This window comes from Mugil cephalus, chromosome 14 (genome assembly GCF_022458985.1).
Source record: "Mugil cephalus isolate CIBA_MC_2020 chromosome 14, CIBA_Mcephalus_1.1, whole genome shotgun sequence".
NCBI classification, from domain to species: domain Eukaryota; kingdom Metazoa; phylum Chordata; class Actinopteri; order Mugiliformes; family Mugilidae; genus Mugil; species Mugil cephalus.
The window spans coordinates 22049057-22074149 of record NC_061783.1 but is presented as its reverse complement, the minus strand read 5'-3'; the positions used below and the strand labels follow the sequence as shown (position 1 = coordinate 22074149).

Here is a 25093-nt window from a genome sequence, read left to right as displayed (position 1 = left end):
ATAAAATAATAAATGTTGTCTTATTGATTGTGTCAGTTAGTAGTTAAACCCAGGCACGTTCAACAGTCTAATTGTTCCAGTAGCACAAACTACATTTATTGGCCAGTTTATGTTGGAACAGCATCAGAAAAGTGGAGGGAAATCATTATAAACCAGTTTAGGTGGAGCCGCTTTCCTAATAACTGATGTCTTAATAAACAGGTTTTACTTGATCCTTTCTTGGCAACTCACTGGATCAGAGCAGGTTATTATTCTATAGTAATTCCACTGGAGGGTGCTGCAGGTTACAGTAAAATGCATGGCACTAAAGTCACTGCATTTATACTTTGATTTAGACCCATTTAAAATCCTGATGTTAAGAGACAGAACAAATAACGATGATGCGTTCAAGGTCTTTTACTTTCTTTCACAAACCCAACATTTTACATCTTCTGTTTTCAGTCAGAACCAACAGGTGACAAACTTAAATAAATACAAATAATATAACAGCTGCACATGTAAACATACACATTTCAACCGTGTAAATGACGCCAATGCAAATAAGTATAAATCTCTGCCATCGAATATAAAGAAAAATATCAATCTGTGAATAATCTTCAACAAATTCAATTTAGTCAAACTTTACAGTAAATAACATTTTTTAAGCAAAATATGACATTTTAATTCACAATGTGTATCTAATTAATGTGGAACTTCCTGATTTAAATCTAAAAAAAAAAAACAACTGAAATCTGCTGCTCAAATGAAAAGTAGAAAAGGAAAAATCTCTCCCTCTTGATTCATATATATGAATATTTAGCAGCTTTTCTTCAGGATAAAGGCTGAAAAAATAAAATAAAATGTGTTCTCTCAGTTCCTGAACCTGTAGGAGATGGGCAGCAGCTTGTGCGTCTTCTTCATGGTCTGGACTTTGGCGTGCGTCGGGTCGTCCATGGTCTTGTAGCAGCGCCGGGCGTAATCCAGGAGCTTCTCCTTGGACGCCTCGAACTCCCCGACCTCCGACACCTGCAGGAACATCACAGCCGAACTTTAGTGTGGAAACTTCAGGACAAACAGTCTGAAAAACATTAACCTACACAACCACCGCAACAACCTGGCACCTTGTAGTCCTGACCAACGGAGCAATATGCAACACAACCAGAACAATGCAACACAACAAGCACTTTATAAGTTTCCATCTGGTCCCTTTAACTCCTGGTCAGTCTATGATGATCCATGGTCCGTCTGTATGTAGCTCCTCTGTTTGTTTTCATTGTTTTGATTGTTGCTTTTCTCTTTTGTTGTTATATGTATTGTTGTGTCGTTATATGTATTGTTGTGTTGTTAAAGTATTACACCGGCATGTTTACATTCCTGTTTGCTGTTTATTGCATTCTCCCTTTTAAATAAATAAATAAACGAAACAAACTAACTAACCTCTTGTTAAGTCCGTCTACACATGCAGGATAGAGTCAAGATCAAACAAACTAGAAATCAGAACTAGAACTAGAATCTAGAACCTAGAACTAGAACTAGAACTAGAAACCAGAAACCAGAGACCATAACTAGAAACTAGGAACTAGAACTACGAGCTAGACCCACAAGTAGAACCGGAAGACAGAATTATTAACTAGAACCAGAACCAGAACTAGAAACTAGATCCAGAACCACAACAACAACTAGAAACCATGACCTAGAATCAGAATCAGAAACTAAAAATGAGATCCAGAACAAGAATGAGAACAAGAACAAGAAATTAGAACTAGACCTAGAACCAGAACTGGAAACTAGAACCAGAACTAAAAGGAGAACCAGAACTAGAAACCAGAAACTAGGGACTAAAACCAGAACCACAACAACAATTAGAAACAATAAGCAGAACCAGATACTAGAACCAAAACTAGAACTCAGATGTAGAACTAGAACCAGAACTAGAAGGAGAACAAGATCTGGAACTACAACTAGAAATCAGAAACCATAACTAAAACCTAGAAACTAAGAACTAGAACTAGGAGCTAGACCCAGAAGTAGAACCGGAAACCAGAATACAAACCAGAAACTAGAAACTCGAACCAGAACTGGAAAATAGAATGAGAAACCAGAACTAGAAATCAGAAGTAGAACCAGAGTCAGAACCAAAATCAGAAACAGAACCAGAACTCAAACCCAAACTAGAACTATACACCTGGAACTATAAATTAGAACTAGAACAGAACTGAAAATCAAAACCAGAATCCAGAACTTGAAACTACAAACACAACTAGAAATTAGAAGTAGAACTAGAACTAGAAACCAGAACCCAGAACCAGAACGTAGAACTTATCTTGCTGAGATAAATATAAATCAAGTAATAATAAAATAATAATAGTTTTATGGAACGTGCTGATGAACAGGAGACGTTCTGGTTCCCACCTTCTCCGGCGCCACCAGCAGCAGCTCAGCGATGGGGGAGGTGGAGGCCATGGTGTTCCGGTCCACCCCGTGGATCTGGAAGGCCCTGGACATGCTCCTCACCCTCTGGTAGGTGGACAGGATCTTCTTGTACCGGATCAGAACCCCGTCCGGGTCTTTCACTGCCCAGGGGGGAGGAACACGAGTCAGGGACACGTGGTTTCATTTTCTCTTAGAACCTCCATCCTCCACCCTCACCTCGCTGCCTCTCCCGTCCGTGGGTGATCCTGAAGATCCTCCTCATCTTCATCCTCGGTTCTCCGCCCGCCCGCCCTCTGCCCTTCTTCTTCGCCCCCTTCTCCAGAGACGAGTCCTCGTCTTCCTCCTCCCCCTCCTCCTCCTCCTCCTCCTCCACGTACTCGTCCTCGGTGTAGTAACTGTCCTCCTCCAGGTGGAACTCCTGCTTCACTACGGACACAAACACAAATAAAGACATGAAGTCAAACTTCACACGTTAACGTCACATCAACGTCTCATCAGAGTCCTCCTCCCCGGGGGAACCAGAACTAGGAACTAGGAACTAGACACAAGGAACTAGGAACTAGAAACTAGGAACTAGGAAATAGAACAAGACCAGATCCAGAACTACAATGAGAACAAGAAACTTGACCAAGAACTTGAACTGATGAATAGAACCAGACTAGATGGAGAACAAGAACTAGAATTAGAAACCAAAAACCATAACTAGAAACTAGGGACTAGAACTCAGAGCTAGAACCAGAAGTAGAAATTAGTACTGGATCTACAACTAAAATTAGTACTAAAACCAGAAACCATAACTAGAACTAGAAACTAGAACCAGAACTAGAAACTAAAACAAGAAACTAGGCACTAGGAACTAGACCTAAAATCAGAATCAGAACCTGAACCAGAAACTAAAAACCAGATCCAGAACAAGAAAGAGAACAAGAACAAGAAACTAGAACTAGACCTAGAACCAGAACTAGAAACTAGAACTAGAAACTAGGCACTAGGAACTAGACCTAAAATCAGAATCAGAACCTGAACCAGAAACTAAAAACCAGATCCAGAACAAGAAAGAGAACAAGAACAAGAAACTAGAACTAGAACTAGACCTAGAACTAGAACTGGAAACTAGAACCAGAACTAAAAGGAGAACTAGAACTAGAAACCAGAAACTAGGGACTAGAACCAGAAGTAGAAACCAGTACTGGAACTACAACTAAAACTAGAACCAGGAACCACAACTAGAACTATAAACTAGAACGAGAACAGGAAAGCAGAACCAGAAACAAGGTACTTGGAACTAGAACCAGAACTAGAAATAGAAACTAAAAACCAGATCCATAATTAGAAACTAGAACAAGAAATCAGAACTAGACCTAGAACTAGAACTAGACCCAGAACTGGACCCAGAACCGGACCCAGAACCGGAACCAGAAACGTGAGCAGAACAAGAACTACAACTAGAAACAGAACTAGAACTAGAATTAGAAACTAGAAGCTAGAACCAGAAGTAGAAACTAGTACTAGAACTATATGTAGAACTAGAACTAGGACCAGAAACCACAACTAGAACTATAAACTAGAACCAGAACTAGAACCAGAACTAAAAAGTAAAAACTAGAAACAAGAACACGACTCCGAGACAAAGAAATGCTTTGATGTTGAAAAGGATGTTTCTTTTCACAAACATTTCTTTGTCTCCTCTCCGGTAAGAGAACCAGAACCAGAACCAGAACTGGAAACTAAATCTAGAACCAGAGTCCTCCTCACCGGGGATGGCGGCGCCGCGTCGGGTCCGAGGTCCTGAACCCTGCAGGCGTTTGAGGGTCATCCCAGACCTGGTGGTCATGGGGGAGGGAGGGGAAGGAGAACTGGCCGGTTGAACCTTCACCCCACGCTGAGGGTCTCCACACCACTCGGTCACTGAGCAGAACATAAGAAGAACAATCAGATTCACCCCAGAGACGTTTAATCTGCGCCTCCTGCTCCTCCTCCTCCTCACCTTCGGGGCTCCTCAGGCTGACGATGAAACGGTCCAGCTGACAGCGCAGGAAGTTCCGCTCCTCCTCCAGCTCCTCGATGCGTTTCTGCAGCCAGGTGTTCTTCTCCAGGGAGACGTACAGGTGAGCACGAAGGTTTGAGACCAGGATGAACGGACTGTACTGGGAGTGAGGAGGCTCCTGGACCACTGGCTCTGCAGGAGGAGGAGGAGGAGGAGGAGGAAGAGGAGGAGAACATGAGGAGGAGACATACACTGAGGAGCTTCTAGCTGGAAAAAACAGCTAGCTAAAAAAAAGGTTAGCTAAAACACAACTAAAGAAAGATTAGATAAAAAACAGCTAAAATGGTTAGCTAGAAACAGTTAGCTAACAAAAAGCTAAAAAATCAGTTAGCCAAAAAACAGCTAGAAACGGTTAGCTAGAAAACAGTTAGCTAAAACACAGTTAGCTAAAACCCATTTTCTAAAATGCAATTAGCTAAAAAATTGAGCAGCTAAATAAACAGCTAACAGTGGCTAGCTTAAAAACAGCTAAAAATATTAGATAAGAAAACAATAAAAAAAAATGGTAAGTTAAAAACTGTTAGCTAGAAAACAGTTAGCTAAAACACAGTTAGCTAAAACCCATTTTCTAAAAAACAATTAGCTAAAAAATTAAGCAGCTAAATTAACAGATAACAATGGCTAGCTCAAAAACAGCTAAAACGTTTAGATAAGAAAACAATTGAAAAATGGTTAGCTTAAAACTGCTAGCTAGAAAACAGTTGGCTAAAACACAGTTAGCTAAAACCTGTTATCTAAAAAAACAATTACCTAAGTAATGAGTAGTTATATAAACAGCTAAAACATGGTTAGCTAAAACACAGCTAAAATCTGTTAGCTAAACGACAGCTGGTTAGATAAAAATGGCTAAAAATGGTTAGCTAAAATAAAAACAGCCCCAGTTCATAGCACTGCCCCCACAGGCTGGTACCGTAGGTACTAGACATGATGGAGGCATCACTTTATCTGCCTCTCTTCTTACCCTGATGCCCCATCACTCTGGAACAGGGTCAAGTCTTTGTGCTCCCTAGTAAACTGAAACCACGTTTGTTCCTCTAAGACGACGGTTCCCCACTAAATCCTTACAGTTTTTAATAAAGTTCTTGTTTTTTTAATCTAATTATTATAATAATGATGCAGTACAGGAACGTAATCGATGTGTCGTTACCGTCCATCATGTGTTGGCCGTGGCCCAGGTGATAAGAGGGGGGTCTCTCCATGTTCCCCTCCAGAGGGAACGAGACCTCGTAGGCGTCCAGATACAAACCTCCACCCGACGACGACGACGACGACGGAGCCGACGACTGCGGCATGTAGTGGTCTGGTGAAACAAAATGATGAATAAAAACATCGATTGAGATCGAGCAAACCAGGCGGCACAGATCAGAAACAGAACCAGAACCAGAACTAGGCACGAGGCACTAGACACAAGGAACTAGGAACTAGGAACTAGAACTAGAACTAGGAACTAGAACAAGACCAGATCCAGAACTAGAATGAGAACAAGAAACTTGACCAAGAACTTGAACTTTAAACTAGAACCAGACTAGATGGAGAACAAGAACTAGAACTAGAAACCAAAAACCATAACTAGAAACTAGGAACTAGAACTCGAAGCTAGAACCAGGAGTAGAAATTAGTACTGGATCTACAACAAAAACTAGTTCTAGAACCAGATCCAGAACAAGAAACTAGAACTAGAACTAGAAACTAGGGACTAGAATCAGAAACCATAACTAGAACTAAAAACTAGAACCAGAACCAGAACCAGAACTAGAAACTAGAATTACAACTAGGCCTAGACCTAGAATCAGAATCAGAATCAGAACCAGAACCAGAAACTAAAAACCAGATCCAGAACAAGAATGAGAACAAGAAACTAGAACTAGAACTAGAACTAAAACTAGAACTAGAAACAGAAGTAGAACTAAAACTAGAACTGGAACTAGAAACTAGAACCTCAGCTACAAACCAGAAATAGAACCAGAACTAGGGAAAAGAACTACAGCTAGAAACTAGAACTGCAAACCAGACTTAGAAACTACAACTAGAAACTACAACTAGAACCAGAACCAGAACTAGAAACTACAAAGTAGTACAAGTAGTAGTAGTTTTTTCATCTCAGTTTAGAAACAATAGATTAGAACATGAAACACATGGGAAAAAAATCAGCAGAAAGACACTAAAACATAAATATTAAGGCATAAAAACAGACAAACTGATCAATTATCGCTCAATTAACAGTTTAAAAGCAGAACGTGATTCTGTTTTTCCTACAAATCAAGTCTTAAAGCTTCAGTGAAGGACATTTTCATCTTAACTTTGATAAAATAAAAACAGAGTAAATTGGAAAATGTATCGTTTTAGAGACAATATCAAAGGTGTTGCAGTTTAAGTTCTCAGTTAATAAACTTGTCAAGCCCGAGTGCTTTGCATAAATTAGCCTTAAACACAAAAAACAATTATCATTCATTTAACAGTTTAAAAACAGAGTGTGATTCTGTTTTTATCCGTTTTGTCCCACTGACAATTAAACATGGTCTCAGCTCAGTTAATCAACGTGTTCAGGCCCAATGCTTTGCATAAATTAGACTAGAACACAAAATACATGGAAATAAACCAGAAAACAGACCCTACAATAGAGATATTCAGGCATAAAATGTGATTCATTTAGTGACATTTTGAATCTTAAGTGAAAACTTTTAGATATTAAACTTACAAATTAAGTGAATTCAAATAAGCTTGAAGCTTTTTTTGTGTGTGTGTTGCAGATTAAGTACTTGTTTTAGCTCAGTTAATAAACTTATTAAGGCCAAAACGGACTAAAACTCAAACTACAAGCAAGAAAACAGACAGAAAATAGAGATGTTAAGACATAAAAACGTGTCCTGGTTGGATTTATCTCTCAATAATCATTAATTTAACAGTTTAGAAGCAGAAAGTTGATTCTGTTTTCCTGCCAATCAAGTCCAGGAAGAAGCTTTTTTTATCCAAACATTTGTAATTTAAATGAGTTCAGTCCATCAGCTTCGCTGCCGCCTGCACACGGTGTTTACCTGGCGGGTTAGTATCGTCTCTGGATGTCGGAGGGTTCATGACCGTGAACTCTCTCTCAGGTGAGGCTACAGGTGAGTAATAAGCCGAGTGTTTGGATCGAGTCGTTATTATTTGTCTCCGGTCGCTCTGTGCGTAGTTATACTTCAGTAATACGGCCTGACACGACCCACGGGTGAAGCTCCACAGCTGAGACCCCACGACTCCCTGCAGCGGCAATTACCTGATTATAAGTGGCGTCAACAGGTGCACCCAGGTTTACTCACTTCACACATGCGCAGAAACGTCTCTCAAACAAAACTTGATTTCCGCTATAGGCAAAATGAAAATATTCTAGACACTGATATCCCTTTATACTCGTTTGTAGCCCCGTGTTAAGTTCCTTTTTGCATATTTTTTTTCCCATATATAATTATTATTTTTCTATAATAACTATTTTTTGGATTAAAAAATACGTGTCTTAGTGTGGTTGGCATCGTTTCGGTGCAGCTGTACTATTCTGAATATGTGAGAATGTCATTATATGTGTTTTAAAGTTCTTTAAAAAATTAATTCTTGACTGGAAAAGGGGATTTGCCTGCTTGAAATATGATAAGTGATACAGTTATCTAAGGTTTTACTTCTATATATAACGATTGAAAAAAAAATATATAGATGGAAATTGCTCTTTCTATGAACCCTCAAGATACTTTTCATTTATTTTGGTGGTTTGATGATATTTGCAACTTGGTTTCTACTTGTATTGAACCACATTTTCATTTTTACTTTATCGTTTGGCTTCATTGACTAATGCACCTGCAAAAAAAAGCCAACTCTATGTCATTAAAATTATTGTACACATAGTACATTTAATATCAAAAAACACTCCTCTCCATCTGTGGGAAATAGATCAACTATGAGACGTTCCACTAATAAGGAAGCCACTAAGACTTGTGCTCATTTCAGTGTATTTGTGTAATAAGATATTCTTAAATATTGTCTCTGTTTGCATTGTTCAATGTTTGCAGCCCCCTGGTGGTTTTCATTGGACTCGATTGTGTTTCTTAATAAAGTTTTAAAACAAACAAACAAACAAAAAAATCCGCTAGTCTGAAACGTGCAAACAAAAAAATATTAAAATATGTATTTTTAAAAGGAAAGGACAGGGACGATTGGCAAAATAAATAAATAAATAATAAATACATATATAAAATGATTAAATAAATAAATAAACACACATTTGAATAAGAGTGTTTCCAAAAATTACGACACAAAAATAATATTTTAAGTGTTCTATTTTTTTTTTAAAAAAAGAGAAAACAATAAATAAATTAATTAAAAGTCGAACAACTAACTTCTAATTTATTTTTTCTTCTCATTTAATTTACGACATAATTATATTAAATTCTACATTTCAACAAAAAACAAGTTAATAATAATTTGGAGATCACATTAATAAATAATATTAAACATAAATGCTAAATTATTATTATTATTATTTTTTAAATACTACACTTTAACGATCCCGGGGAAAGAAGAAGAAGAAGAAGAAGAAGAAGAAGAAGAAGAAGAAGAAGAAGGATACGGATACGGATACGGATACGGAAGTGCGTCATCAAAAGGGCGTGGCTCAGGTAGAAAGGGAAGGGCTGCAACAACGCAGGTAATGCGGAAGTGAAGAAAAAAACACGTTACAAACTTCAAGAAAACGTCCAATGAAGATTTTTACACAGCCGAACGGACAATAACAACGAGTAAGTTAAAGCGAACCTGTTTATGACGCGAATATAACTAATGGGACGAAGTTAACTTCGTAATCAGTCAAAAATAGTCCGTTTTAGCAACGGGCTCTGCAGAGATTGCAGCTCGTCTCCGTTACAGAACTTTTTAGGTAGTAAAAAGCTTATTGTAAACAAACAAACATAAAGTAACTGACACATAAACTTGGGAAAACTTTTTAATTGTAATTGCTTGAGTCAAATTGACCCTATTAATAAACACAGTAAATTCGAATGTAATGAGAAAGTAAAATTAAGAATTCTTCGTGTTGTTAAAATAAATAAATCCCTCACCCCACATAAACATCCAGAATACCTGTTACACGGTTATGGAGAAATATGCAGATAAAAATCTCACAGATGAGGTCAAATTGACCATCACTCTTTAAGTCAAGTCAAAGTTTATTCCTAAAAAAAACAACCTCAGTTGAACCAAAGTTCTGTACAAGCAGAACAAAATGAATAGATCACCAATCTCCTTTATATATAAAACTAATAAATATGAGCTAAAATAGGGAATAAAACATTAAATGAACTGTGTTTGCATAATAAAATTCAAGATACTCCACTTGGACTGAATGCCAGAGAGAAGAAATTATGATATTCTGGTATTCTACTGGAGTTACTTTACAAGTTAGTGTCCAAAATATCTGTGCCACTCATAAAATGTGATATTTTGCCAAATAAAGTTAAATATTTGTCGGCAAAAATCAGAAAACGACGAGTGAATTTTTGCGTTTAATGCAGTTTTAATCATTTAGATTAGTTCACTGACGTTCACATTGTGTTTCCTCTCTTCTTCTTCTTCTTCTTCTTCTTCTTCCTCCTCCCAGTCTCACCATGGACCTGTGTGACAGACTGTCTCACTGTAAAATAGCTCTGGCCTTCGCCGTGTTGATGGACCTGCTGGGAGGAACCGCTCTGCTGGTCGGAGTCTTCGCCGACCTGCGCATCAAAGGAAATGACTTTGGAGATTTACTGGTCTACACTGGTACGTGGGTTTGTCTCTCAACTTGACCTGGTTTCATTCAAGTCCAAGGATCTGATCAGATACATCACAGCTTTATTAGAAGAAGAAGAAAATGGAACAAGGGGAGAACTTACTCCAATATTGAAATAATAAGTAAATAAAGAATAATAAAGTAGAAGAAGTTGACTAACCGGGGGAAGAAAAAGGAAGACATGTCAGGAGGAGAACAAGAAAGAGGCGCAGAAGGAAGTAGAAGAACAGATAGTAACTACTATTAAGATTAAAACTTATAAAACATCGAATGAGTCAACAATAAGTTAAGAAGCAATACGGAAAAATATATATATATATTTCTCAGAATTATGACTGTAAGTGCAGTCTTATGTTTTTTTCACTCAACATTCTGAATTTAATTTTAGGATTCTAACTTTTCTCAGAATTTGGACTCTAATCTCAGAATTATGACTTTTCTCTCAGAATTATGACTTTTTCCTCAGAATTTGGACTCAAATCTCAGAATTATGACTTTTTACTCAGCATTCGGACTCTAATCTCAGAATTATGACTTTTCTCTCAGAATTATGACCTTTTACTCAGAATTCTGACTCTAGTCTCAGAATTATGACTTTTCTCTCAGAATTCGGACTCTAATCTCAGAATTGTGATTTTTTTCCCTCAGAATTCGGACTCTAATCTCAGAATTATGACTTTTTACTCAGAATTCGGACTCTAGTCTCAGAATTATGACTTTGTTCTCAGAATTTGGACTCTAATCTCAGAATTGTGACTTTTTACTCAGAATTCGGACTCTAATCTCAGAATTATGACTTTTCTCTCAGAATTATGACTTTTCTCTCAGAATTATGACCTTTTACTCAGAATTCTGACTCTAGTCTCAGAATTATGACTTTTCTCTCAGAATTCGGACTCTAATCTCAGAATTGTGATTTTTTTCCCTCAGAATTCGGACTCTAATCTCAGAATTATGACTTTTTACTCAGAATTCGGACTCTAGTCTCAGAATTATGACTTTTCTCTCAGAATTATGTCTTTGTTCTCAGAATTTGGACTCTAATCTCAGAATTGTGACTTTTTACTCAGAATTCGGACTCTAATCTCAGAATTATGACTTTTCTCTCAGAATTATGACCTTTTACTCAGAATTCTGACTCTAGTCTCAGAATTATGACTTTTCTCTCAGAATTTGGACTCTAATCTCAGAATTGTGATTTTTTTCCCTCAGAATTCGGACTCTAATCTCAGAATTATGACTTTTTACTCAGAATTCGGACTCTAGTCTCAGAATTATGACTTTTCTCTCAGAATTATGTCTTTGTTCTCAGAATTTGGACTCTAATCTCAGAATTGTGACCTTTTCCTCAGAATTATGAATTTTCTCTCAGAATTATGACTTTTTCCTCACATTTTGGACTCTAATCTCAGAATTATGTCTTTTTCCTCAGAATTCGGACTCTAATCTCAGAATGATGACTTTTTCCTCAGAATTCGGACTCTAATCTCAGAATTATGACTTTTTCCTCAGAATTCGGACTCTAATCTCAGAATTATGACTTTTTCCTCAGAATTCGGACTCTAATCTCAGAATTATGACTGTAATCACAGCATTCTGACTTTAATCTCAGATGTACTGGGGCCTCTAGTGTTTGAAGGTGATGACTAATGTTCGTGTCTTGTGTCCAGGAGCTCTGTTCGTGGTCGCGTCTCTGGCTGGATGGGTGCTGTGGTACAGCGGGAACATCGAAGACATGTCCTCCAAGAGGGAGCTTGGACACATCAGCAGCGCCGTCGACCGACTCGCCCGCACCCTCAGCCGCAAGATCCGAACCCACAGGAACCACCCCTGAGCCGCCCGGGTCCAGGACGCCAGCGGTCCTTTTCATTTCAAATTAGTCAGTGTTAATAGTTTACAAGCTCGTCCAACATTTTAGCTCCAACATTTCAGTATTTCTATTTTTATTTTAAGTGTTTCTGACTGTTACATAGCAAAGCATGACACTCTGGTTGCATTTCAATAAAAACCTTTTTAGAAACGTCTGATTTTTTTACATTTTGATGTCATTTAAAATAGAGCCTGATCATCTACTGTCTTCTACTGGATTTATCTGTCTTATGGTTGCATGTTCAAAAAACAAAAAAAAAAAACAAAGACAAGAACCAACGCAAAACAAAGATGTGACGACATCTTTGTTTTTACACAGGTGTAAATTTATGAAACAACTTAGAAACAGAAATGAAATTATATAATGCACTTGAGTTTATTTGTTTTGATATATTCAAAAGAAAAGGATCAAAAATAGAAGAAAGAAACAAGCAGTAAATTTGAAGAGGATTGGGATCAGTTATTTCATGTAAATTATTTCATATTTTACCAAAGGAAAACAGTTTCTACTCTAGTGCTTTAACAAAACAATATCAACAACCAACAAGGTCAGGCAGTGACTCTTAATTTAATGCTATACTTCCTGTTTCATCCATATATCAATGCTGATTATTATATTTTTATACATTTTTTTATGCTAACCCGTATGCTTACAGATGAATGCTAACACATATGCTACCATGGATGATAACAGATAAATGCTAACAGAGGGATGCTAACACAAATGCTAACAGATGAATGCTAACATGGATGCTAACGGACAGATGCTAACCGATGAATGCTAACAGACGAATGCTAACAGACGGATGCTAACAAAGATGCTAACAGATGAATGCTAACATGGATACTAACGGACAGATGCTAGCAGACGGACGCTGGCGAAGCAGGCGAATGACTGCTAACCGATGAATACTAACAGATGGATGCTAAAACAGGTGCTAACATGGATGCTAACGGACAGATGCTAACCGATGAATGTTAACAGACGGATGCTAACTCAAATGCTAACAGATGAATGCTAACATGGATGCTAACGGACAGATGCTAACACACGGACGCTAACATGATGCTAACCGATGAATGCTAACACGGATGCTAACCGATGAATGCTAGCATGGATGCTAACATGGTTGCTAACAAATGAATGAATGCTAACACGGATGCTAACAGATGAATGCTAACAAGGATGCTAACATGAATGCTAACACAGATGGTAACACGGATGCTAACAGATGAATGCAGGGTCCAGTGCCTTGTATTTTTTCCTCAGAATTATGACTTTTCTCTCAGAATCCTAACTTTTCTCAGAATTATGCCTCATTTTTTCCTCAAAATTTTGAAAAAAGTCATAATTCTGAGATTAAAATCAGAACTCAAAAATACAAACATGAATTTCTACATTTTATTTTTTCAGTGGTCCTAAACGTCTTTCATCCAGAAGAACATAGAGGTTGGAATCATCCTTTCCTCTTTGTGGTGTTTGTTATTTTGAGTGAGGAACTCCACCTGAGGAGCCTCCTTTAAAAAGCCCAGAGCTTCTTGTGGGCGATGAGATGAGGAGGAGATCATCCGGAGGCAGATTCTCCCTCCACTAGAAAAGGAAACATCCTGATCTGCTTCACCTCTCAGCTTAGTAGTAGATTACTCTCTCAGATCATGTGGAGTTACTCTGACAGCCCAAAAACAAGCGATTAAATGCGATACGACGTCTAAATCATCATTTGCACACAATTATATTCACATACAAACGGCTACTTGGACATATTTAAATCTCTGCTAAAGATTCACTTTGGCCTTTGGGCCTTTTTCCTTGGCCCTTCTTCGCCTGAGGTGACCCGACGTGTTAAGCTCCCATCCTGGGGGTTGAATTCAGCACGAGGAGGGGAATTCCCCCGCAGACAGTGACTACACAACAACGCTAATGGGATTATGAGGTTGGCTAAGTTGTTGTCACCACCCAGAGTGACTTCTGATTACTGGTTACATAATTTTATAGAGATAAAGTGGGAAAAGTTCTACTAAAAATTTGTTCTGGGCAGCTAATAATGGTAAAAAACTTAAAACTTAAAAGGCCCTAAAGTAGATACATTTGAACAAATCAGTGAACTGCAACAAAGTTACAAAAAAATCATGCAGTTCCTTAAATGGCCACTAGATGCTAGATTCGTAAAGTGAGTCAGTCATCATAGACTTCCATGTTAAAATGGGTCATAGCAGAAGTCACTTTATACCATAGAGTATAAAATAAATAAATAAATAAATAAAAAAGTGGACGCCATGACAGTTCTTCAAAGTTGAAGCCTTAGCATGTGGAGCTCCCCCTGGTGGTCGGCTGCAGTACAGGTCATGATAAAATCTAAATTTATATAAATTATTATAACTTACCATACATATTACGGCCATAATATCTTCTAAATACATGATTTTCCTGGATGGTTTCTGTTATTTTATGTTGTTCCTTTTAGTTTCCAGACAACTCCGCTTCTCTACTTGGACGGTGGTAGCCTGAGGAGAGATCATACCTTATTAGGTAAACGTTTTTCGCTTTCCAACTACACCCAGACGTCATTCGAACAACAAAACATCCTGCACTAGTTCCTCCCTGTTACGTCATGCTGTCGTGCTTTGGCTGGCTGTCGTTGTTGGCCTCCCTTCACCCCCCTCCCTCCCCATTGGAGGCCTTGATGCTGCATCAGAGCCTCCAGATTAACCTTTTCTCTTTCCTCAAGCTTAGGCCAAAGAGCTACGCCCCCAACACCTCTCAGCTTCACTCCGCTAGCAGATGATTTTCCACTCCCTTTATCATCTTTCTGTCTGCGCCCCAACGCTGCCAAATCCTCCTTACGCCGCCCGGCTGCTCGTGTCTGTCTCCGTCCCCGTCTCAGTCGGCCCAGGGAAAGGTTCTTCCCCCCCGGAGCCAAGAGCCGGTGACGTCTAATCCAATAAATCCAGACTCTTTAGTCAACCAGAAGGGAAAATCCTGGTTCTAAAAGGGGAACGATAATGGGGCAAAGAACAAGGATGAAGACGGAGAGACACAGACACAGACTGACACAGCTTCACCAGAGCTGAATATGACGAAATAAACACCTTTCACCTTAATACCATGACCTGGATGACTGAGAACCTTCACAGACGTGAAGAAATAAAATATCTGGAAGCAACTGGGTCGACTGGTCTCAGCAATAAGCTTTCTTTATTTCTTCTTTCTTTCTTGTGATTCGATGACGTTATTCCACACATGGCTGATTATGAGTTTACAACATAAAATATGATAAAAAGATCCAAAGTTTCCCTAAAAGTTGTGACCAGTGTTGTCAAAATTAGTTTCAGTGGAAACCGACTGCAGTGTTTGCTAAATAAATTAGCAGTAAAGCTAATGGAAAAATTTGAAATAAATCATCTAATAACTTAACCTCTGTTGAGGCATTCTCGGAGTTTAAGATACTGAAGTTTGGTAATTGGACCCCTTTATAGACCCCTTCATGGCCCATGTCACTGTGACGTCACAACGTTAGCTGGAGGCGAACACACGTCACTTTCAACCATAAAAAATGTCGTCTTGTTGTATTTTTTGGGGCCAAAACAGAAAAGACAAAAACACAAACTTGAAGTTTTACCACATACCAGCCACTACCTGTTGTAGACAACATGGTTTGGCTTTGATGATTAAAAGAAAGAAATGGAGTGAGACAAACAACTATGTACACTCTTCATATCAGGTCAGATTAATATGTAATGTATCGTCAATTTCAGCCTGGATAACATTATGGGTTAGAATAAACTGTGACTGAAATTACGTTAAGTTAATCATTATTTAGGGGATTCTTGTTACATGCTAATGCTAATGCTAACGGTTAGCTAACACAACATTCGTTGTGTGTTTCAGGGGTGTCCAAGTAGAAGTTACATTTACTACGTTACCCTCCACAGTGGTTCCATTTACTTTTGTAATATCTTTGTTGGAGAGGCTTCACTTGATAAAAACAGACCAGATTTCGTCCCCTCTGTGTCCTTTGGTCAAATTGTCCATCCAGTGAGTGTAGGGTCGGTGAATATAGTCCCTTAAGTCAGAGTCAACTTTTTAAAATAAGACTCATGATCTCAGGGAGTGAGTGTATTAGTATATTCTCTGAAATATTCTTGCCAAAACAGTCTGCTGAAATAAGCTAACCGGCGTTTACAATCTATAGTGTTTGAGATGTTTTGCCTCCAGTTAAGCTCCGCCCCTCAAAAAACATCACACCGTCACACGAGTTCTAAAGGGGTCTGTTCAAATCTGGGTTACTTTTTATTCTAGCTTCAGGGTAGAAGAGTCTAGAAGAAAAACAGAAAAATCTATTTTAGTTTAGTTTTATTTTTTACTTAATTTATTGATTAAAACAAAATATAAACACAAATGTTCCCAAATCTGAATGAATGGGAGCAGAAAGAAGTATAATCTTACATAATCTGCCCCTTTACTTAAGAATCAGTTTACAAAGAACTTAAATTTCAAAAACAACAACATAATAAGTAGCAAAATAATGATAATAATAAAATAAAAGGAAATAAAATAGCTCTTGGCCAACACTGACTGTCGTGTTCTATTTTAGTTCCAATTCCATCATACAAACAAAACAAAAAAAATGAAATGTTTAATAATAGAGTCAAAACGAATGTCTCAGTGTTTATTTCTAGTTGTAATTTAGTGATAAAAGTAGTAAACTGTTGTTGTGTAGCGTCTTAAAACTGCAGCCGAGGGTGTGAGACTGTGGGAGATGATCTTAAAATCGTAGTGCATATTTTTATTTACTGTTTCCTTTCTTTTGTATGAGAACTCCTATTTCTCCGGTCTCTCTGGAGGGAAAAATGAGCCGCCATCATGTTTTAAATTTAGTGAAGCAAACGTGCAAAGGAAGAGAATTAAACTAAAATCTGACACCAAAAACAACCTGTCGAAGCTAAAGATGCAATTTCATTTGAAATAACTTTAATTTTATTCATTATAAGAGCTTCTTCTTTCAGTCTTTTCTGTTTCTGTCCTCGTCTCATTGAGCTGATCACAGTCAGTGATGATGCTACACAGCGCCTCTGTCTTCATGATGATAAACTGTTGAATACGTGGATTCACACAAGCAGCTCCACCTCAGTCCAATCCCGTTAATTGACTTATCTCAGCAGGTGGAGGCTGATTTCATCGTCCGCCTGCAGCAGTGCAGCATCACTGTTTGTCCTGGACTCCTCGTCAGATCCCACAGGTAGGAATCAAACAGAGCTACAAAAGAGGCATTAAAATGACAGGGAAATACTTTAAAATGAAGGAAACGTTTGATTCTGCATTTTGTTTTTGTTGATGAGTTTGTAAATGTCATCTGTGTGTATTAATGTGTTCTTGATTCACACAAATCGGGAACTTTTGTTTTTTATAAATTCAATGATATCTTGTTGGAGAAAACACTGGAGGAACTGAATAATCTTTAATTTACCAATAATCTTATTAGAATTTATACTTCTTCTTTCATTCCTTACACTATCCAGCTGTATAGCAGCTCATCTTTTTGTAAAAAAATAAGCTACTATGACCAATTCATTTCCTTCGTGGATCATTAAAGTCTCTCAAAGTCAAAATATAAATAAACTTACACTTTAATGATCCACGAGGGAAATTAATTTGTCACAGTAGCTTTGTCGCACTTAATAATTATCTAGTAAGATAAAATAATCAGTGTAATCAAAAAATATATGAACAAATATTGCTGCATCTGTCAATCGACGAAAAATATTTAATATTATATTAATCGCACTAATCCGGCGATTAATCGTGATTATTTTTCATCCAATTAATCTGCCTTTTTCAATTTTATTTATTCAAAACATGAAAAATATCTATTTAAAGTACTCATCAACATTTCAGTTCACTTATATGCTTGGGTTTAACCTCCTGAGACCTGAGCTTTTGCTTGCTTTGCATTTTTAATTTCTCCATTTCTCTTTATTTGTGATTAGTAGGAGCTAAGAACTACAAAAACTAAGCATTGTCTTTGATGTGTAATGTGTGGACATGGGGAATATTTCATATACTTATATTAGTATAAATATCGTAAATATAAAACTGTTGATGATAAAAAAATTTAAATGAAGCAGAATAAGAAGCTGCCACAAACCTGAAACTTAACGTCCCCATATGAGGACACAGGGTCTGACAAATTACAACCAGAATATTCTCTATTCTCTTTCTAACAGGTGATACATTAAGAGGTTATGATGTAGCTGTAGCTTGGCCGAGTACATTTACTTCACATTAAATAGTTTAGTTGACTCTTTAGGAGGCATTTGTTCAATGGGCTATGTTACGTTACAATACACTATCATGCATTATCCTGGTTTTTGTAGCTACTCCTACTACATAGTGGAATGGAGGTTCTATCGAAACCTCTTATCGAGGTATCTGGCTCTCCTTAGTGGATATACGAAGCAATGGTTTGTGGGTTAGTTGGACCTCACTGGTCTACCTCCTAAAAAATCAACAACTTCAAAATTTGAATGTGGCTTCAGCTCAGCGCTTTCAAAAACAAAAAAAGAAAATGAGAATAGAATGAAACAACTCACCTATTTGTGCTTTGTTGGTGTATTTTAAAGCAGGTTTAAGAAAAAAAAAATGGTTCCTTTATTTTTTTTCCACTTAAAAACAAGTAAAAATGCATCAAACAAGTTTTTTTTGATGACATTGTAATCATCCTCACTCCCTGTACAAGATGCATGTATTAGAACCTGGCTTACTGCTCTTTTTAAAGTAATATAATTATGCAATATTCGTTCTTGAAATTCAAGCCACGAGTCCACAGCAAAAAGTGAGAGAGGTCATTCTTGGTGAAAGATGAATTTGGAGACTTGAATGAGAAAACCTTGGTGACCCCTTGGTTGGACTTTGCAAATTAAAGCAGAAAACTTGGCCGTGATGCATATTTTTAAGGCCCAACGAAGAAATTTACAGTATTTTTTTCACATTTTTGTCTAAAATGTGTCTACCTGGTTTACTACATATTTTTAAATCATGCTGCAGCCCTGCACTATAAATAGCAATAGACAAGATTTCACCTTTGTCCTGGGCTGAACCTCTCGTTGGTGTTAACGATGGCTGATTGGCTTAACAAGCTTACCAAGCTGCTTCTGCTCTTTCGCAGGCCAGGACCAAGATCAACACTGAAGTCTTCTGTTCACCACTCTGACAAAGTCGACGAGTTTGAGGCTGTAATTTTGTGATAACAGTCCCAAAAATAAGAACCAAGGGACGCAAGTTCACCCTCTAATAGAGCTCTAAGTCACCTCCATCTCCCCAACAAGCAGCCATGGGTAACAGCAAGAGTGGCGCCGTGTCCAAGGAGATCCTGGAGGACCTGAAGCTCAACACCAAGTTCACAGAGACTGAGATCGTCCAGTGGTATGAAAACTTCAAGAAGCAGTGTCCAACGGGGCGCATCTCAAAAGAGGAGTTTCAGGGCATCTACAGCAAGTTCTTCCCAGAGAGTGAAGCAGAAACGTACGCCCAGCATGTCTTCAGGTCCTTTGACACAAACGATGATGGTACGCTGGATTTCAAGGAGTACATCATTGCCCTGCACATGACGTCGACTGGGAAGACCACCAGGAAACTGGAATGGGCCTTCTCACTGTTCGACGTGGACAAAAATGGATACATCACCAAGACAGAGGTCAAGGAAATCTGCACGGTGAGTTCTGGAAAGTCTTACTTAGCTAAACTAAAGTATATACACACATCTGTCTTTTATTTTTGGCTTTCCAGTATGGCGGAAATTAGAATTTTTGAATATTTAATTTATTTGTTTATTTTTGGGGGGCAGTTTTGGGAAAAGTATAATACTATGATGACATGGCAACAACTTGTTGTGGACAGCTGTGGACATAAAAACAACGTAATTATGAATATCTGCATAAACTGCAGCAAAACCAATGAAATAATATATTATCATCTGCATATGAGTTGATATTTTAGTCTCTTTTAAAAGCTACCAGATAGGATCAGCCTCTGCTTATGGGTAAAATGGTTAGAAATTGTTTTTTGGGACCCCAACAACACACAAAAAGGTAGAATGGACTATTAAACTAAGGTCTTGATGGATTCATTAATGGAAAACATGAAATAAAGGAAGATTAATACTGCCAATTTGCTGATAGTTACATTGATTTTTTTTATATTCATCACCTGTGATCACTAGTCCTGATACCAAAGTAAAACATATTGTACGTGTCTTGGCTCTAGTTTTGTTAGGTAACCTTTCCTAAACACAGGATTAGTCTTTAATCGACTCTGATCAACAGTTTAGGGTAAATTTAGGCCTAAGCTTGCAGGGAGCTTGGAGAATATATTTACAGAAATAAGGCAGACTTAGAATATTAGGCACTGGATTGGTGAAGTGTAGAGAGCTGTATCATCTGCATACATGATGATTTTGGAAATTTGGGGAAATATTTTAGGAGCCTCTGCAAAAATACAAAAATAGGGTTTTAGGATAAGTTAAATGTTTATTTTTTAATCTATAGTAGTTATAAATGAAACAATTGAAAAGAGCAGCCCGTTAAATGTTATTAGTTAGTTTCTCCATGGAAGTAAAATGCTGTTTGCTGGATATGAAGGTTAACACCACTGGAGAATTAAATTAAAAATAACTTATAAATCTCTACTTCACCTGCAGCAGGGCTTATTTATAGCAAGCACATTTTAATTTACAAGATTAAAATTGATTAATCCGTGGCGCTGTTGCAGTTTGATCCTGAATTGGAGTTTTGAGTGTGATAGTTTCCAGTTTATTGTAGTAGTGTAGTGTTCATGAATCATATATTAGTTTCTGCTGTAGTAGCAAAATTGTCTCTAGTTCAGGGGCCTTCAACATTTTTCAGGCCAAGGACTCCCTACCTACTATATGTGTTTTATATTAAACTGATAAATATACAAACAGTTTTTATTGTTGGTTTGAGTTTTTTTTTTTTTTTTTTTTTTTGCTTCAGGCCATTTTCAAGCTGATTCCCAAAGATGAACTGGCTAATCTGCCCGCAGATGAAAACACAGCAGAGAAGAGGGCGGAAAAACTCTGGAAGTACTTTGATAAAGGAGATGATGGTGAGATGAATACACAACGAATAACAACATGATTAGACTTGGAACTGAGCTTTATTTTTCTTTTATCTGCCTCTGTTTTATAACTATTGACAGATGAAAGAATCTGATCCGTGACGTTGATAATTTGATATTAGAATAAAACCTTGAGTTGACATTAACAGCAGACCAAGAAAATCCTTACAACCACTGGTTTGTTTAGGATTATAAAGGTTCAGACACATTTTGTCCCAACAAAATCACCACCAAACACTCAAGAGTAAAACTACTGGATGGCAAATGTCCATCAGGACCAATAACTAAACATTTATGACAGTAAATATAAATTTTTAAAATCCTTGAGCTGATTAGGTACTCAAACCTTAATAAGCTATTAGCACTAGCCCTTAGTTGTTGTTAGCCTAGCCACCGCAGTCGGGTCAGGACCAACTTATAAAGATAGGTCACGATAACAAAATACTAGCGATGTGCGGATTGATACTGAAATATGGGAAATACTTCCGATACCAGGTCATTGTGCTCTAAATCGACTCTCAAATAAAAATATTGATACTTTCGATACTTCAGTCATTGGAGGTAATGTAGGAACACAGTGGAAAGTTACTAAACCATTGAGTCGGGCAATACAACAAACCTGGTGAAACACCTCAGGTTAAACCGCAACACAGAATACGAGACATTTATGATGATGAGGACAGAGTTTTCATTTAATATTAAACAATAATTTATTTGAATGGTCTTATTTTGTATGATTGTGTTTCTGTTAAATGAGGCCACTGCCTCAATATACTTCCAAGTTCAATATAAATAAATGAATTACACTTTTTTAGATTCGCACAAAGAATTGGTCCGAATTTTACTCATTATCGGATTGGAAAGGAACATCACTACGAAATATCCAGGAGTCAAAGTCAATCATATATTTACCACCATGGTATCGAACTGTTATTTGGCTCAAAATATGTCCAGTGAATGAAAAATAAAATTGATATCATCATTGTGTTTTGATGTGTTTCAAAGTTTGAAATTGCGAAAAGACTGCATCTAAGAAGCAGGAAGTGACACAAGTGCTAACAAAAACTAGGGCTAGTGCTAATAAATCAGACAATGAAGACATTCAGACTGTGAACTAACATATAAACAGTTAAATATGGCACCAGTTTGCCAATTTTTGATTTTGGCGCAACTACAGGAAAATGCATTTGTAAATTTGAAGCATAATATTTTACACTTTAATGTTGTTAAAATGGAAGAGCATCTGATCCATTTGACTCATCATCAGATGCTGGTTGACTTGAAAACATTAACTTTCTTTTTTTTCCTGTGTCCAGAACGAGTTGCAGAAGGGGAGTTCATCCAGGGAGTGTTGGATAATGACGACGCCCTTCGTTTGATTCAGTACACGCCGTCAAAGTAACCACGAAAAACAGAGTCTTTAAAACTTTCTCCAGTCCCGTGTTTCCTCCTCAATGAAGCTGCAGTAGATGAAGTGAATTCTGACACTTTGGTCACTAGTTTAATCAGGTTTGCAGATTTTATCATTGGCTGTTCAATTTTTAATTAATTTTTTAAATCTGTGACAAGCATGTAGCTCAGTGCTCATTGTTGTCTAATTTTGTGTCTTTCTTGGTCTTCGATGTTTGAATAGTGATGATGGAGGTTTATTCATGTATAATATCACATAAAACTGTGTGCACTCCTACTGGATTTTCCCTTCACAATAAATTCAATAAAACAATACGATTACATTTTAATAAATAAAAAAGTCCTAAAGTCTTTTTTTTTATGTTGAGTACTGAGTATAAACTAAAAACCATTATGAGTTTAAACAAAGCTAATAATAGTGTGAAAGAGGTACGCAGGTCAGTAGGATTTATATCCGAAGTAGCAAAATAATTTTTTCTACTTATAAAATTCTGTAAATTCAATAGAAACAATGAAATTTGAATAATAAAGGTATTTTTTTAAGTTGATGTTTTTATAAATTAAAAACCATGATAATGTTTTTATGTCAACAAAAAAAAAAAAAAAAAAAAAACTGAGCTACACACACAAGGCTAATAAATATTTTAGCCAGAAATGTGTTTTAGTAGCTTTTCTAGCTACCAAAAATTACTGACAATTCCCAAAATATCATAAAATTCAATAAATTAAAATAATGAAATTCCTTTTTTTGGGAGTTTCTAACTGCACTGTTAGCTAGATGCACTACAGTAGCATTTCTAGCTAGCAAAATTTATCAAAAATTCCAACGTCTATTCATAAAATTCAATAAATTCAATAGAAACAACGTAATAATAAAGGTTCTCAAAAAGTCTTTAAGTTGATGTCGAATTCATAAATTAAAAAAAAAAAATTCTTGTTGATTTTATTCTGAAATAAAAAACAATAAATGTCATTTGTAGTTAGTCTAACAAACCATGCAGTTAGCTAGGAATGCACATCAGTGGCATTACTAACAGCACAATTTACAGTTCAAAAGTCCGGTGAAGATGAAAAACATACCGAAAGGGGTAACAGTACCGAGGAAATATAACAGACAGCTTGACAGCAAACAAAGGGAAGGGAAGGGAGTTATATATACACATGGGCTAATGAGACACAGCTGAAACTAACGAGGGTGGAGCACATGAGGAGAAACCAATCAACCAATCACAGTGAGGGCAACACAGGAAGTAAAACAAGACAAGAAACATCAAGAAGAACAAAATAAAATCAGGAAACATGAGGAATAAACAGTGTCACAGAAAATACTTAAAATTCAAAATCATGACAGAACCAGGCGAAGGGTCATGTAAGTTATGTAAGTATGTTCAATTCCAAGGTCTATTTATTATTAATATAGCATGTTAGCATGATAACTTTTTCTAATTAGCGATCATTGGATAGTTGGATTTCTTGATTTTTGGTCACAAGTTATTCAAATTAATTGTGCATTAAATCTTTTAAAAACATGAGTTTTCCATGAAATTACCCTTTTAGCTGGAGCAACAATTCGAAAAATATCCCAAACAACAAGTTGAATTAAAGGCTTTTTGGGATTACTTAAAGATATTTCATCCAGGTAGCTTCTTGATTTTTAAAAGACTGGTGAGGAGTTGGGGTTTAATTGGGAACAGAAAACACGTGATGTTTATCATAAAAACTCCACCAGTCTTTTAGAACTGAAGCTACTTGGAATCAAATAAGTAATCCCAGCAGTCTGGTTGCCTTGGTTTCATCTAGTTTTTTGGACATACCATGACTTGGATGACTTGAGAACCTTCAAAGACAATCTGAAAAGTTGGCAAATTTTGGTTTGCAGCTTTCAAAGTTGTTGACATTACATCCACAAAAAAATATGACTGATGCTTTAGTGTCGCACCACACTTTGAGAGTTTGCACTTTATTACATGACTATAATTTAAATGTGTTTGGATAATCTTAATAAAACTAGAAAAATTTAATATGGTCCTAGCTCTGGATGTCATTGTCATTTTTTTTATGTTCACACAAACACTGAAGAACAGAGAATGAAATCATTGTCGAAACACTTTGTGGCATCTTGTTTATCTGGTAGTACCAGTACCTAGAGGATAATGATCCACCATAGAAGAAGAGTGAAAAGGTTAATCCTCCCTTCCACCATGAATGAGCAGCTTTAGTCGAACTGAAGAACTAGACAACCATCCAATTTCTCCTGGGTAAATGTGCTATGTAATGTAATAGTTTTATAATGATGGCGCCCTCATTAATAATTCATATTTTCTTCATTTTTTGCCACATGTATGTGCTTAACTTCAATTTTTATTTATTTATTTTTAAAATTAGGGTACAAAACTACTCACAGGTTAATCTATTTGTCTTCGGCTGTAGT

The 25093-nt window shown here is 37.0% G+C and overlaps 3 protein-coding genes across 3 annotated transcripts; 2 read left to right on the top strand and 1 right to left on the bottom strand.

Annotated features, from left to right (window-relative positions):
- Positions 1-697: 697 nt before the first annotated feature.
- LOC125020235 (coiled-coil domain-containing protein 106-like) lies at positions 698-7710 on the bottom strand. The gene is made up of 7 exons (XM_047605564.1): positions 7495-7710; positions 5607-5759; positions 4400-4591; positions 4168-4320; positions 2629-2838; positions 2392-2552; positions 698-1005 (listed from the first exon to the last, which is right to left on the bottom strand). The coding sequence occupies exons 1-7, from the start codon at positions 7532-7534 to the stop codon at positions 850-852; spliced, it is 1065 nt and encodes a 354-aa protein (XP_047461520.1). The 5' UTR covers positions 7535-7710; the 3' UTR covers positions 698-849.
- A 1370-nt stretch (positions 7711-9080) lies between these two features.
- On the top strand, positions 9081-12274 carry tmem238a (transmembrane protein 238a). The gene is made up of 3 exons (XM_047605495.1): positions 9081-9225; positions 10083-10240; positions 11921-12274. Exons 2-3 carry the CDS (start codon positions 10090-10092, stop codon positions 12082-12084), a joined length of 315 nt encoding a protein of 104 aa, XP_047461451.1. The 5' UTR covers positions 9081-9225; positions 10083-10089; the 3' UTR covers positions 12085-12274.
- A 4932-nt stretch (positions 12275-17206) lies between these two features.
- LOC125020489 (recoverin-like) lies at positions 17207-23252 on the top strand. The gene is made up of 4 exons (XM_047605849.1): positions 17207-17359; positions 19286-19831; positions 21129-21240; positions 22569-23252. Exons 2-4 carry the CDS (start codon positions 19451-19453, stop codon positions 22652-22654), a joined length of 579 nt encoding a protein of 192 aa, XP_047461805.1. The 5' UTR covers positions 17207-17359; positions 19286-19450; the 3' UTR covers positions 22655-23252.
- The last annotated feature ends 1841 nt before the right edge of the window (positions 23253-25093 follow it).

Bases quoted from the DNA above. Each gene is read 5' to 3' on its own strand.
- LOC125020235 (XM_047605564.1), bottom strand. From the start codon at position 7,534: ATGAACCCTCCGACATCCAGAGACGATACTAACCCGCCAG. The intron at 5,760-7,494 runs GTAAACACCGTG...TTGTTTCACCAG, and splicing joins AGACGATACTAACCCGCCAG to ACCACTACATGCCGCAGTCG. The intron at 2,553-2,628 runs GTGAGGGTGGAG...CCCCCTGGGCAG, and splicing joins CGGACGGGAGAGGCAGCGAG to TGAAAGACCCGGACGGGGTT.
- tmem238a (XM_047605495.1), top strand. From the start codon at position 10,090: ATGGACCTGTGTGACAGACTGTCTCACTGTAAAATAGCTCTGGCCTTC. The intron at 10,241-11,920 runs GTACGTGGGTTT...TCTTGTGTCCAG, and splicing joins AGATTTACTGGTCTACACTG to GAGCTCTGTTCGTGGTCGCG.
- LOC125020489 (XM_047605849.1), top strand. From the start codon at position 19,451: ATGGGTAACAGCAAGAGTGGCGCCGTGTCCAAGGAGATCCTGGAGGAC. The intron at 19,832-21,128 runs GTGAGTTCTGGA...TTTTTGCTTCAG, and splicing joins AGGTCAAGGAAATCTGCACG to GCCATTTTCAAGCTGATTCC. The intron at 21,241-22,568 runs GTGAGATGAATA...TCCTGTGTCCAG, and splicing joins CTTTGATAAAGGAGATGATG to AACGAGTTGCAGAAGGGGAG.